Source organism: Mastigoproctus giganteus, chromosome 10 (genome assembly GCF_048544385.1).
Source record: "Mastigoproctus giganteus isolate SK-2022 chromosome 10, ASM4854438v1, whole genome shotgun sequence".
NCBI classification, from domain to species: domain Eukaryota; kingdom Metazoa; phylum Arthropoda; class Arachnida; order Uropygi; family Thelyphonidae; genus Mastigoproctus; species Mastigoproctus giganteus.
Window position 1 is genome coordinate 57,386,547 of NC_143584.1, and position 15,112 is coordinate 57,401,658.

Sequence of the window (15,112 nt, forward strand, 5' to 3'; positions counted from 1 at the left end):
GCAGTACCCCATCAGCATTGAGCATTCTCAAACCATTCAAGGCTTTGTACACCTCTATCAGATCACTTTGCCGGTGCCTGGTCTCCAGACACTGTGTAATTTGCAAAACCTAAGCCTTTCTTCATAACAGCAACCCTTCGTTCCATTCACTAACCTTGTTGCCCTTCTCTGTACTCGTTCCAGCAGCTCTACATCCTTCTTGAAATGAGGCCTCCAGATCTGTATACAGTACTCAAGGTGCGGCCTGACCATTGCCTTATACAAGGGAATAATCACCTCCTTATCCCTGCTAGAAAAATTCCTGTATATCATTGATAAGACACCATGAGCTACTCTTGCAGCCCGTCTGCCCTGCTCAGAGAAGTTCATATCTGCCTGCACAATTACCCCCAGGTCCTTTTCGTTCTCTACCACTGTCAGTGCAGTACAACAGAGTTGATACGTTGCTCTGGGGGTTGCTGTTTCCCATATATAGTACTTTACATTTGTCAATGTTAAATTTCATTTGCCACCTCTCAGCCCATCTGCTCAACCTTTCCAGATCCTGTTGCAGCAGCATAGCATCAGTAGCATCCTTAACAACCCTGCCAACCTTTGTATCGTCTGCAAACTTGGACATTAAGCTTGATATACCATCATCAGTATTATTTATAAATAGAGAAAACCACAATGGACCCAACACTGAACCCTGAGGGACTCCACTAATAACTTTAGTCCACGATGAGCAGTGTCCATTAATTACCACTCTCTGTCTTCTGCCACTCAACCATCCCTTTATCCATAGCAACAATTTGCCACCAATGCCACACTGCTCCAATTTGTGCAGCAGTCTTCCATGTGCAACGGTATCAAAAGCCTTTCTAAGATCCAAATATATACAGCTAGGCCTCGCATAACGCAATATTCAATTAACGCTATTTGAAAAATGATACCACTTTTCACTTTACACGATGCAAATTTCCAGTTAACGCGATCTTTTTTTTTTTTTTTTATGCGATAGTTGAAAAAGATTTGAATCGCGCGTTAAGCTTACCGCGAGTCGTACGGTCAATAAACAAACGTTTGCTTGCTGCCCGCCTCGGTGTGTCCATCAACCATCGGAAGAAGACATGTTTGTCTCCTGCTAATAAAGTCAATGCAGACTTGCATTTAAAAATTCAAATTTTTAAATGAGCCAGATGAAAATGTTACCGGGAAGGAGATAACAGTAAAAGAATTAGATGAAATCTTTCGTATCGCATAGAACCTCAAACAAGAGGTTTGATGTTCTCTGCGATATTTATTTCGCCAGGGCCCAGAGAAGACTGTTGTCGGCTACCAGAAATTGATTGATGAAAAGAGAAAGTCAACACTGTTCAAATATTTCCGCAACAGTAATTTCTTCATTGTGTATTTTATGTCAGAGATTCCCAAAGTTTCTCGGTTCACGGCGCCTTTAATGTCTCAGTAATTTTTTCAAGGCACACCCAGACCAAAAGAAATACCTAACAGTTTCGTTTAGTAGTTAGGTCCAAACAACTTAAGAAGAAATGCTGAAACTGTGAACTACCTCGAGCTAGCAGTTCGCGGGGAATCCAACAGATGTCGAGTATCACTGTTTCCCTCGAAAATTTAAAATATTCCATGGCACAGTTTAAGAACCGCTATTTTATGCAATAAACATTTAATTCCATAATTATTTTCTTTATCTTTTACATTATATACAGTTAAAAAGTTATTTAAAAGGTATTTTTAAAATTCTTTATGGACATTCCAGAATGTCAAGGACCAATTATAATTTTTCCTATTGGTTATTATATTCGATTAACGCGTTTCCGTTTTGCGCGATGCGCTCGCGGGACGAATTAATCGCGTTAATCGAGGCCCGTCTGTAATATCAAAGTTATTTCCTGCATCCAATTCTTTTGTGACTACATCATAGTATCCAATCAAATTGGTCCGGCAAGACCTTCCCTTAACAAAACCATGCTGTGTCTGAACTATAACTGAATTCTTGTCAAGATGATCCTTCAGTGCTTCTTTAACCAGTGCTTCCATTAATTTTCCTGGAACAGAAGTTAAACTCACAGGTCTATAATTACTTGTGTCAGCCTTTGATCCTCCTTTGTGAATTGGGATTACATTTGCACATCTCCAGTCTGTAGGTACCTCCCCTGAGTCCAAGGAAGCTCTCATAATTATGGCTAACGGATTTCTTACTTCCTTTGCTGCCTCCTTTAATATAACTGGACAGATCCCATCCACCCCAGGTGCCTTTCTTGTATTTATCTTCAACAACTTCTCCTCCACTTTACTCTCAATTATTACAAGATCATCTAGCTCACTGCAGTGTTTACTTCATCTATGGCATTCCCCTTCTTGAATAACTCCTCATGTGTGAATGTAGATGCAAAATATTGATTAAGTTTGTTAGCTACCTGAGCAGGATCATCAACAATTGAACCATCGATATCAAGTGGACCAATCTGATTCATCCCCTTCCTTCTAGAGTTTACATAAGTAAAGAACTCGTTGCTGTTTTTCTTTGCATCCCTTGCCAAAGATTTCTCGTAATCTGCCTTTGCCTGCCTAACCTCCTTTGTAACTTGGTTACAGATCAACTTATAACTATCATAGGCTTCTGTTTCACATGTTAATTTATATGTATCCCATGCATTTTTCTTTAATTAATTCTCATTAATTCGTCTGACATCCATTTAGGCCTGAACCTTGAACAATATTTCTTAGTTGTTATGTAAAGCCTAGTAGTTTCCAAGATAAGTTAGCATTAGCATTAGTAGAGGCATATGATGCAAGAAAGCAAGCTTATTCAGCATCAGCCAAAAAAAAAAAAAAAACAACCACTACTCCCATTTCACCCCTCCGTTCGTTCGAAATACCTGTCCAGCTGAGCCTTAAATTTGTTTAGGCTATCAACTTCAACAACAATCGATGGGAGTCTATTCCACAAACCAACTGCCCGCTGGCTAAAGGCAAATTTCCGCACATCTATCCGACATCCGTCCTTCCTCAATTTGAATTTATGCCCTCTCAGGTGATTATTCTGAGCAAGAGGAAGAATCCCATCGGCATTGAGCATGCTCAAGCCAATCAAAGCCTTATACACCTCTATCAGATCACCTCGCCGATGCCTAGTCTCCAGGCTCTGTAATTTGCAAAACTTAAGCCTTTCTTCGTAAGAGCAACCCTTTGTTCCATTCACTAATCTTGTTGCCCTTCTCTGTACTTGTTCCAGCAGCTCTACATCCTTCTTGAAATGAGGCCTCCAGATCTGTATACAGTACTCAAGGTGTGGCCTGACCAATGCCTTATACAAGGGAATAATCACATCCCTGTCCCTGCTAGAAAAATTCCTGTATATCATTGACAAGACACCATGAGCTACTCTTGCAGCTCGTCTGCACTGCTCAGAGAACTTCATATCTGCCTGTACAATTACCCCCAGGTCTTTTTCATTCTCTACCACTGTCAGCGTAGTACCACAGAGTTGATACGTTGATCTGGGGTTACTGTTTCCCATATGTAGTACAGTCTGTCCTCGTATAGCACGATAGTTGCATTCCTAGAAACCCTCGTGCAATGCAAAATCGTGCAATATAAACAACAGCCCCTATGGGAAAAGTAGGGTTAGGTGCCGACCACCCAAGATTGAACACACATTTGGAACCAAAACATTACCAAACACAATAAATAATCGGGTAATTTTAATCGTTATAAAATACTTACGTATTTTATAACAATTAAAATACGTAATAAAAATAATATTATATTATAATAAAGTATTTTTAGTATTTTTTAATACTAAAAAAGTATTTTTTACGGATAAAATACGTATTTTATTCGTAAAAAATTTATTATATTAAATAAAATAGTCGTAATAAAATACTTACGTATTTTATAATACGTAAGTATAAATTATAATACGTAAGTCGTAATAAAATATTGCTAATGCTTTTGCTTCTATCGTAAGCAAACTTGCTTTTTGTTTGATTTTCTATCCAAAGAGATGACAGCCGTTCCATCTCTTCCAATTCTTTGTGTCTTAATCTAATGGATTTTAATTACACTTTGAGTTGTTCCCGCTATGAAAGTTGTTTTTATTTTCTCCGCATTCTTTGTAATTCTCCGCGTTGCCTCATTTAGGTCTGTAGCACGTGCAATATCACATGGTCTTTCATTTCGCTCAAACCGTTTCACAATTTCATATTTTTTCTCTATCGACAGAAGCGGACTGGCCATAAGCCTTACGGGGGAAACCACGGTGGGCCGGAGGCCCGTGTGATTTTGGCCATAAACCGTAGTATGAGGCCACTACAAATTTTCTCGGGTAAGAATTTTTGACCCAGTCCGCCTCTGTTTATCGATATTGTTTTCTTTTTCTCTCTGAATCTGCAGTGTCTTCGCCAGGACGCTTCCTTTTCACACCTTTTAAGTATTTTACTCATTTTTAGGGAATAAAGCACAATTACAAAACGAGGAGGCATGCTTGATACACATAAAGAAAGCTGCGCGCGTGTAGCAACTGAATAAACAACACCGTAAAGGCCGAGATACACTATTAACACCTCACATTGTACTAAAGCACATTTCTGGGGGTTACTACCATAAAACAATAAAAACAATTTCCAGTTGCGTTTCTGCTAGTGGAATCTGTTATAAACTGGTAGTAAACTCCATCTAATTGCATTTGCGATTATATCGATAGCTGGAATTGTGTTGGTTTTTACGTTATTATGGTGAAATGTGTTTCCCCTTCACTGATATAAAACACAAATACATTTTCAGAATCTTCTTCGTTCCTATCGTGTTGCGTTCAGTTGGGGTGATTCCGCATTCGACTGCCATTTCTTGTAAACACAAAGGCGAATCGTGTATAAGCGAATTCGGTTCGTGTTATATACGATAACGTTCCCCTATTTATAAATCGTGTATGATCGAATTCGTGTAATGCAAACACGTGTTATACGAGGACCGACTGTACTTTACATTTGTCAATGTTAAAGTTCTTTGAATGCTTCCCATTTTGAGTTTGCTGTTGGTAACATCATCAGTTGGTCCCACTGTATAGAATTTAAATACTGTCTCAGACCATCATAGTCGACTTTACGAAAGCAATAACCTTTCCCTTTACCCCTGGTGGTAGTTACCTCCTTGAGTAAATCCCACTTCAACACACTGTGATCACTGCCACCTAGTGGTTCCTGTATCTGCAGATTCTTAAAGCATGAATCAAGAGTATTGCTCCCTCTAGTTGCCTCCCGAACATGCTGATTTAGAAAACAATCATCCAATAAATCCACAAAAACCTTGCTAGTGTGTGAGTGACCAACCCACAAATTCCAGTCAATATCTGGGAAATTAAAATCCACCATTATAAGACTCTCTGATTTACTGGCCCACTCTATTTCCCTGTACAGTTTCTTATTATACTCATCAGAGTCATTAGGCCTATAGCACACTTCTACTCTCAATTTTGATCTCCCAATGCTAATGTCACACCAAACTGTCTCAACACTGCACTGTCCAGCAATGTCGACTGGCTTCACTTCCTTGGATTTTATGTGTTCCTTAACTAATAGCATAACCCCTCCTCCCTTCCTATCCTGTCTATCCTTTCTGTAGACGTTGTACTCCCCAAATTCCAGTTCTGCATTACTTATATCTGTGTGACACCACGTCTCTGATATTCCAACAATATCCACCTTTGATGCTTTGAGCAATACCTCATACCTTTTGAGCAATACCCTCAATACCTTTTTCAACGTTCAGGTATACTTTGACAAGATGTTCATTTCATATGAAGGCATTCTGTATGATACATTTGGCTTTCACCATAAGGTCTAACGTGGATTGATTTTTGCAGAAGCCGTATTGATTACAACTGATGATTGAGTGGGATTCTAGGTACCATACAAGTCTATTGTGTATCATATTTTCTAACGTTTTTCCCAGGCAGCTGGTAAAGAATATCAGTCTATAACTGCATGGGTTTGTGTGATGTTTTCCAGGTTTAGGAAATGGTAGCACTGTTGAATGATATCATGAGTCAGTGAGGATATTGGCTTTTGGAGAAGATCCGATTCAGAAAAAGCAATCGGGAGTTTAATGCCTTTTTTTCTATGTGTTACACCATCAGATAATAAATTCTATCTGGGTCTGTTGCCCGATTTGTTGATTTGTTTAGAGCATTCTAAAGTTCCAACATCGCAAAGGATTGATTATATTGAAGCGACTGTCTTGTGCCAAAATTTAATTTGCATTACACAGCCTTGGTCTTATGCAGATGAAAAGATGGTTCATCTTCAGGTATAAGTAAGGTATATCTGAGATTTGGAGAAAAAAATTTCCTGCCAGAGCATTGGCTATTTCAACTGGAGATCATAAATCTTGTCCATTCCATCTCAATACTGGAGAGGATGTTGGTGGAAATCTGCCAATCAGTTCATTTTATTTTATTTTATTCCAGATTATTCAGCTATTGGTATTCTTCATTATTGTAGAGGAAAACTGAATCAAAGGATCTTTCTTAAGCCTTTTTTCTTACAAACTGTGTCATTAATTTAAGTTTTTTTGAAATTTATAAGGTTCTCGGTTGTCGGGTGCTTATGAAACAGGTTCCATGTTCGGTTTTTCTCTTTTTTGGCAAGTTGGCACACATTACTCCACCCCAGATAAAAATGTTTAGAAGGGCCAGTACAGATTGCGGGTATGGCATTGGTTGAAGCAATTAGAATCTGCATTGTGATGTGTCCTTTTTTTGATTGTTATTTGGTTTTTTTTAGGAGCATTAGCAACTAAGGCCATATTGCTCCGGGTTATGCGGTGGTCTTTCCCTGATCTTTCTGCATCGTCCGTATTTGGTGGTGACGGGCTCAAACCCCGATCTAATCAAGAAGCATGTGCTACGCACTGCTGCTCCTTCCCACCTGGCTACGGAGGCACCTTGTGATGTGTCATGATCAATGATTGGTATTTGATAATATTATTATCAAATGAGATGTTCAAAGGAATTAACTTCCAATTAGCCTTGGCAAATTTCCATTTTAAGCAGGTAACTGCCCGAGGTATTTAAGTTGTTTGAATTTCACAAATTATCGGATAATGGTCATTGTTTAGCAGGTTGTCCAGAGTTCATGAGTGGAAACAGTGCTGGAGAGCAGAATGTCAAGTCTATAGCTGTAGTTGTTCTAGTGGAGAAATGAATGTATCACCACTAGTATTCAACAATGTTAGATTATGTTTGTCAAGCAGTGATTCTAGAAGTTTTCATTTGTTTTGTATATGGGAGCCCCAGAGCGGGTGGTATGCATTAAAATGTCATAATAAACAAAAGGGAGGAGGGATCTGTAGTAAGAGTTCTTATAGGTCATTATAAGTATATTCTTTGTTTGATGATAGATAGATAGACAAACTATTGTTAACATGATTCCTAAGGAGACACGTATTGCTAGTGCTTCTAAGGAGGTCTGCAGTGGATTCTTGAGTTTACAAGATACTGCCACACACAGTATTTTATCTTACTTCTATTACGTTGATGTATAATGTAATTCTTGATTTACACTTGTAGGGATAGATTAGTTTTTTGTAGACACATATGCTTGCACGATTCGCAGATGACATTTTGGTCATAAGCCACGATCCCAAAGAATTAGAGGAAAATCTTAATCAGTTATCCACAGTTAGTAAGGTTTTTGGACTAAAGATGAATATGGCTAAAACAAAAGTAATGATGAACAAGTATGCCACGGAAAGGGAAATAATGATTGAAGGAGCAGTAATTGAAAAGGTGGAGTCATATACTTATCTGGGACAAGTTATTAGCTGTAATAATGATAAATGGCTGGAAGTCAAGAGAAGAATAAATTTTGGATGGATAGCATTCAGGAAATATAGTCACATACTGAAGAGCAATATCCCAGTTTGTCTGAAACGTAAAATAATGAATCAATGTATACTCCCCACCATGACTTATGGAAGTGAAACTTGGGCACTCACCAAAAGAATGGAAGAGAAGCTAAGAACTACACAGCGAAGAATGGAACGAATTATATTGGGAATCAGACTGTTAGATAAGAAGAGAAACACATGGATTAGGCAGCAAACTCAAGTAAAGGACATTCTTATCAAAACTAAAGAACTAAAATGGTCTTGGGCAGGACACATAGCTCGAAGACATGATGACAGATGGACTAAGAAAATAACAGAATGATACCCAAGAGGAGCTAGAAGAAAACCTGGAAGACAAAGGCGGAGATGGATAGATGAAATTCATGAGTTTTTGAGTAGTAAATGGATGGCCAGTGCTCAAAACAGAAGGAACTGGAAAGTTGCTGGAGAGGCCTTCATCCTGCAGTGGATTGAAAATGGCTGATGATGATGCTTGCAGGACTATGCTGCTTGATTAGGTCATAAATATCATTGATATTTATGACATAATTTATATCAGGTCATAAATATCATTGATATTTATGAGCTGATATGCAGACCTCTAAATTTCCACTGCATAATGTGGTCCATTATTTGTTTTTAACATCTGGCTTTAATTCAGCATGTTTTTTAGGTCCAGTCTGTTTTGTCTCTCCAATTTTATTCTTTCTTCAAGATAGGGCATCCTGTCTCCATGTCGTCTTCTGCTTACAGATCTAAGATTGGCTCATCTGGGTTGATGGTGTCATTTATGGATACAGATAACAACATCAACCCAGATGAACCAATCCTCGGTCAAATTCATTAAATTTGGATGAGGATTTTTCACTGGGACTGCTGTTTTTAATTTTAATGGCTTCTGTTGAAGATGGAAGTGCAGTTTGCAGTACTGTAATTGGTGTATTGTTGACATGGTCTATCACATAATGTTCTTTAGGAGATTGCTGTGAGGTTGAGAATATTTTTTGGGGGCCAATCTACAATAGATATGGTTGGGGGGGAACTGACACATCCATTTGTGCCATTGCTGACTAGTATTTCTTTGCTGTTGCTGCATAGGTATGTTTGGAGTAGTAAGCATAATTTCCTTCTCTGCTACCTGGTAAGTGACTTTGCACTATAATTTGTATTTTTGGATCTTTTTCCATTTTCCATAGTTCACAGGACTTGATTAAGTGTTTCTCTGAACTGTCAAGGTGTTCGCCTTGACAGTTCATACAATGTGGTGTTTCAGCATCACATTGTCTTCTGTTTGTGTGTGAGGTTTTGATCCACAGTTTGCGCATACCCTCGACAGATGGTTTGAGGGTGCCCAAATTTTTGACACTTAAAACATCTGATGGGGTTAGGAACATAGGGCACAGCAATTGAGATAGCTGGCTTTAACGCTCAATGGTAAATTTGATGTGCCAAATGTAAGAATGATTTTCTGTGAGGGAACAAGCAAACTATATTTTCTGATCATAATTCGCTTCAGTTTTGTAACATTTTTTTCTTTTAACTCTTGGACCAGTTCATCTTCCTTGCCATTGATCAAATCTCACTCTGCAATAGCTTTAGAGGTATTTAGCGTTGCATTTGGGGTAACTTGCACGGGTATACTACCGAAGGTTGAGTGTGTCAGCAGTCTCTGTTTGCTTTTGACTCACACTTTCAATTAGTAAATCTCCAAATCTAAATCTTTTCACCACCTTAGACAAATCTGCTGTGCTTTCCACACAATTCTGTATGAGAAATGGGGAGAGAGTACTCATGCATTTGTTTGACAAGGAGTGAAAGATATGGAAAGATGGGCATTCTTGATGCTCTGTGTCAGTACACAAGTCTTTTCGGCTGTGATGTGTCATGGTCAGTGTCATTATTTAGAACATGATGAGCATCTAGGCAGAAGTGGAGGGTAATTATGAAATTCCACACTTGCTCCTTTTTAACCCTGGGGGAAGTAGCTCTTTCCGTCCCACCACGTGAAACGGAAAACATATGAAGAAGGATCTGAATTACACATAATAAAAGAAGTAAATCTGTTACATTACAGTTCCCCAACTACCATAGATCTCCACGAGGGAGCATCATTTCTGGCTTAACTGAGCACATAAGTGGGTCTCTAGAACAGTATTAACAGGCTTTAATCCGTGGACAAAGGGACCAACTGGCCTTTGCAAGTAAATCAGCCAGCTGATTGATCTTGATTGGGCCTTTCAGGACCATCTATCTTGGTCAAGGCAAGGGCCATAATGCTATGTTGGAACTGGGGCTCCAACTACCCAATTTCTTTCTAGTAAATTCAGTTTTCACAGTGCAGAGCAAACATCCCAGATTCTAGTGATGCTATTCTCTAGGAACAATATAACTGTGAGGACTCCTCAACATGAAAAGGTACAAAACGTCAAGAATGTCTTTGACAAACCTAATTTTTCCATTTCTACTAGATCTATCAAAACATTTTTGGTATGCAGCCAACATCCTATCGCTGTAGGACTTCAAAGAGTAAAATTTTATCGTTCTGCTTTTCTATTTATCTTCTTAACAACAATCTTCCATGTGTGTTTCCCAAAGTTACAATCTTCAGGAAATTTAGTTTAACTTCCTTTTTAAACTATCTCCTAAATGTTAGATTTAGAAGAAAGTTGAAAAATTAATATATTATCTAGTTCTGTCTTCTTAACCATATTTAATTTTGTACTGACTATTACAACAATAGCAACAAAAATGTTCAGAAAATAAACTCTGTATAAAAGTTATGGACACATGACATGGCATAAATGGTTTCTGAAATTCCACAGAAACCATGCCAATCAGCACGATTTCCACTGATGAATAATAGACTAGACAATAAAATACACCTAATTCTGTTTTTGCACGAACTTTTTTTACACGAATTTGGTTTAACACGAACTCAAAATAAATATTTCATTCTCTTTTTACGCGAGTCATTTTGATTTAACACGATTTCTATGAATTTTTTTTTGCCTAAATTCTAAGAAATTTTTTTTTTATTTGTGGCATATCAGTATCATTTCTATATTACACGCATCAATAGATTGGATAACAGCTAGTGTTTGCGTTTTGAAACGCGTGCTTTTGCTTACCAATGTTTACGTCTAGGTATCTATGAATCATCAACGTTTTTATTAATTTTGTGCACATCTACGGTATTCGTGCATTGTATCGTCAGCAGACATGTAGTAGTAAGCTCTATTTCAAAGTGAAAGAATCTTTAGTGAAATTTGTGCACATATAAATTTATTAATTTTGCCGATAGTCAATAAATTGTAAGTTTACAAAATTTTCATACCTTTTTTTATTAATTATAACTGAGATATTTTTCGGTAGCCCTTATATAATGTCGAATAATTCGCCTATTACCAAAATGAAAAGGATAGCGATTTCTTTGGAACTTAAAATTCAAATTTTAGATCGTCTTGCAACTGGACAAGGGGCTACGTCTGTAGGAAGGCATTTTGGTGTACATGAAGCTACCGTAAGAACTATTAAGAAAAATGAAGCTGCAATTAGGAAGTCGGTATGTTCTGGAACAAAAGTAAGTGTTAATTCATCATCATATACAAGAGATATTGTCAAGGAAAAAATGGAAAAGGCCCTGGTAATGTGGATAGAAGATCAGTCACAAAAAAGAGTACCAGTAGATGGAAATGCCATCAAGCAAACAGCACTAAGAATTTACAGACAGATTAAAGAAAAGGAGCCAAGCACTTCATCTCAGTTAAACAGAAAGTATGAATTTTCTGCGAGTACAGGTTGGATGACAGGGTTTCTTAAAAGGAATGCTCTTCATAATATAAAAATTAAAGGTGAAACTGCATCTGCAGATGAATCGGCTGCTAAAGTATTCCCGCAGGAACTTGCAAAAATTATTGAAGATGGAGGATACACTCCTGATCAAGTGTGGAATGCAGATGAAACTGGTTTCTTCTGGAAACGAATGCCGAACAGAACGAATGTAGCCAAATCGCAGAAAACTGCTGGTGGTTTTAAGGTAGCTAAGGATCGTGTGACCTTATTATTTTCCTCCAACGCTTCAGGAGATCGTATGTTGAAACCACTGCTGGTAAATCGAGCCCTAAACCCACGTTCAATGAAAGGTGTAGATATCAATAAATTGCCTGTTCACTGGATGGCAAACAAGAAGGCCTGGGTGACCACTACTATTTTTACAGAATGGTTCAACAAATGTTTCGTCCCAGAAGTCAGACGTTATATGAATTTGAAAGGTCTCGAATTTAAAGTTCTTCTGATTCTTGACAATGCACCCGGCCATCCTGTCTTGGAACACCCAAATGTACAAATTTTATTTCTGCCACCTAATACTACATCTTTGATACAACCGCTAAACCAAGGTATAATTGCGACAATTAAAACATATTACGTAAAACGAACATTCCAACACGTTTTGGACAAACTGAATGATGAAACACTAACAGTCACTGATGTGTGGAAGAAATTCTCAATTATGGATTGTATCAATCAAGTTGGATTAGCGTTAACTGAATTAAAACCAGCAACTTTAAATGCGTGTTGGAAAGCGGTTTGGCCACAATGTGTAAAAAGCAAAGATCCCATCATCCCTAATACGACCGAATTTCCCAACATCATTACAATGGCACACAAAATTGGTGGAGAAGGATTCGATGATCTATCGTTTGAAGATATTGATGAATTGTTAACCGACAAAGCCCTAAGCGAAGATGAAATATTAGAGGTTGTCCTTGGGACTCCTTATCCCACAGAACGTAGTGATAATGAAGAAAATGATCCTGTTCTAAATGCAGATTTAATAAAAGAAGGTCTGGAACTGGCTAGAAAATTAGGTAATCATTTTGTCAAACATGACCCTAATGAGGAACGCGCTGGGAAGTTTCAACGCGAACTGAAATTGTTGACAGCCTCTTACAGAGAATTATATAACGGACTAACCAAAACACGAACACAACGATTAATAACTGAATTCGTTCGTAAAACCGGTGAAACATCAGCACCAGAGGAGATTCGTGCTGATTTTGCTGAAGAGATCACAGAAAGAATTTCATTAATAGAGGAAGAAGACGATGTCCACAACATTTCTAGTGATGGCAGTGATATTCCAGTCGTACGCAAACGTATGCGCCGTTTATTATCAGAAAGTGGAAAATGAATAAAATCTTGTTATATGTAAAACAGATTTTTTTTGTTCATGAAGAATTTTTTTTCATTTCATATGCATACAAATTTATTTTAGTACATTTTAATTACATATTATTACATGTGTATTTTGTTGAAATAAAATAATAAGCTTAAAACGAATATTTTATCTGTTTTTTTTTAATTATTTTTACTGATTTTTTTAGATCCGGAACCAATCTTCTTTTCTTCCATAAATACAATGTCTTTTTTTACACGAATTTTTTTTACACGTATTTTTCAGGAACGTATCTATCGTGTAAAAACGGAATTAGGTGTATTGCTAAAATATCACATTTATGATGTTGAGATTAAATCTTAGATCATGCATAAAATTCAGAAAAAATGATGTTTTAGTAGAAAAATACCTTAATTTCAAAAATGGTTCTGCTTTTAAAATTTGGTTCAGAAGAGAATTCAGAAATTCTTCAGGATCTGGAAAATAGTAATAGAAAAAAATAAAATCAAACATGAATTGAGAGATCTCAGCTTTGCAGTGAAATAATGTACTACAACTACTTTTTTTTTATCCCCTTAGTAACTGAGAATAGCATATTCCATTATGGGGAAAAACATTGAGATATGGTAGCTTGCTTTCTTACCTGACTTTTATATCTCATTTTTTAATTTTTAAGGGATTTTTGTTAATATTTTGAACTCCATTTCAAAGCACTGTTTTAAAAACTAAGCCAAACTTTATCATCAAGGATCAAAATTGTAACTACAGTGTTCCTTCTCCCCCTCAACAAACAGATATTTGAACCATCCTACATTGAACACAAACATCCACACTAAACTATACTTTCAGACTTCTCCATCACATGGTACTGGACAGTGTAACACAGTAGATTCAACATTAATATTTTACAAATTAGGAATTAAAAATGAAAGGATGAATAGTTTACACAATTTATATTTAACTTATATTTTATTCTTTTGTTGAAGGGAATTTTTATATAAATAAAAATTCACTTTTTGTCTTTTTTTAATGTTTTCAGTATACATAAGAAAAATTTTATATAGGAAGGGTATTTTATAAGGTATGCAGGAGAGAGAGAGAGAGAGAGAGAGAGAGAGAGAGAGAGAGAGAGAGAGAGAGAGAATTCATCTAAATCTTAAATAACAGGCAGACATTAATATGGATATGGAACAGCCTCTTCGGGCTGTTCCATATAAATGATATTGGCATGTTTTTCCTTTTTATTAGTCTAGAATACCAAAAATATTTATTTATGCAAATTGAATATATTACATTGTATCAAAGACAATAAACAAACAAAAGAAGCAACATTTTAAAGACCATATTGAACATCTTTATTGTTTCAAGTGTAATACATACAAATGTACAGGATTTTTGACAATTTAATTGTCAAAAAATAGTCTGTGCTATTTCTTAAAGAAGTTCAAAATTGTAGAATGATGCAGTTGAGTTTGCTGACAATTGTCAACAAAGTTACCAATATTGTAAAGATTTTTAAGAGGCATTTTTCTCATTCATTCAGTATAGAGTCTATAAAATTTGACGTGCTTCAGTTGCCTTAATGTAGGCAAGCGGATTATCAATAATAATTTAATCACTGCAATTTTTGACCTCCTGCACTATTTCTTCATCATTAGCTGGCTCAGTGCTTTCAACATCATTGTCAAAAGTAAAATAATTTGTAACAGAAGCATAATTGTCACCTAAACCTACTAATGCCAATTTATCAAATAAATTTTGAAATTCACTTAAATATTCTTATGGTGGGTCTGCATCAGTGGCATAGCCAGGAATTTTGCAGGTACATTCACAAAAAAGGCACTATTTGCTTTCTAAAAAAAACAGTACCACAATACCAGATTTTTGTGTCAGAGGGTACAATGTACCTGCTGACCTTACCCTGGCTATGCCACTGGTCAGGATTTAAATTGGCAACTTGAAAACCTGTATGTGCAAAGCACGTTTTAATGGTGTCACTTGTAATGTGAAGCCACAATCAATTTAGCATTATTAGTGTATCTAATAGAT

General features: G+C 36.8%; 1 protein-coding gene across 2 annotated transcripts in view; it reads right to left on the minus strand.

Moving 5' to 3' along the window:
* The window catches only part of CYLD (ubiquitin carboxyl-terminal hydrolase CYLD), a 645,450-nt gene that overhangs the window by 182,105 nt on the left and 448,233 nt on the right, over positions 1-15,112 (minus strand). For both annotated transcript variants that reach the window (XM_090382243.1, XM_090382244.1), the window contains exon 11: positions 13,473-13,539. In XM_090382243.1, the coding sequence (XP_090238369.1) occupies positions 13,473-13,539 (67 nt within the window). The remainder of the gene's footprint in view (positions 1-13,472; positions 13,540-15,112) is intronic.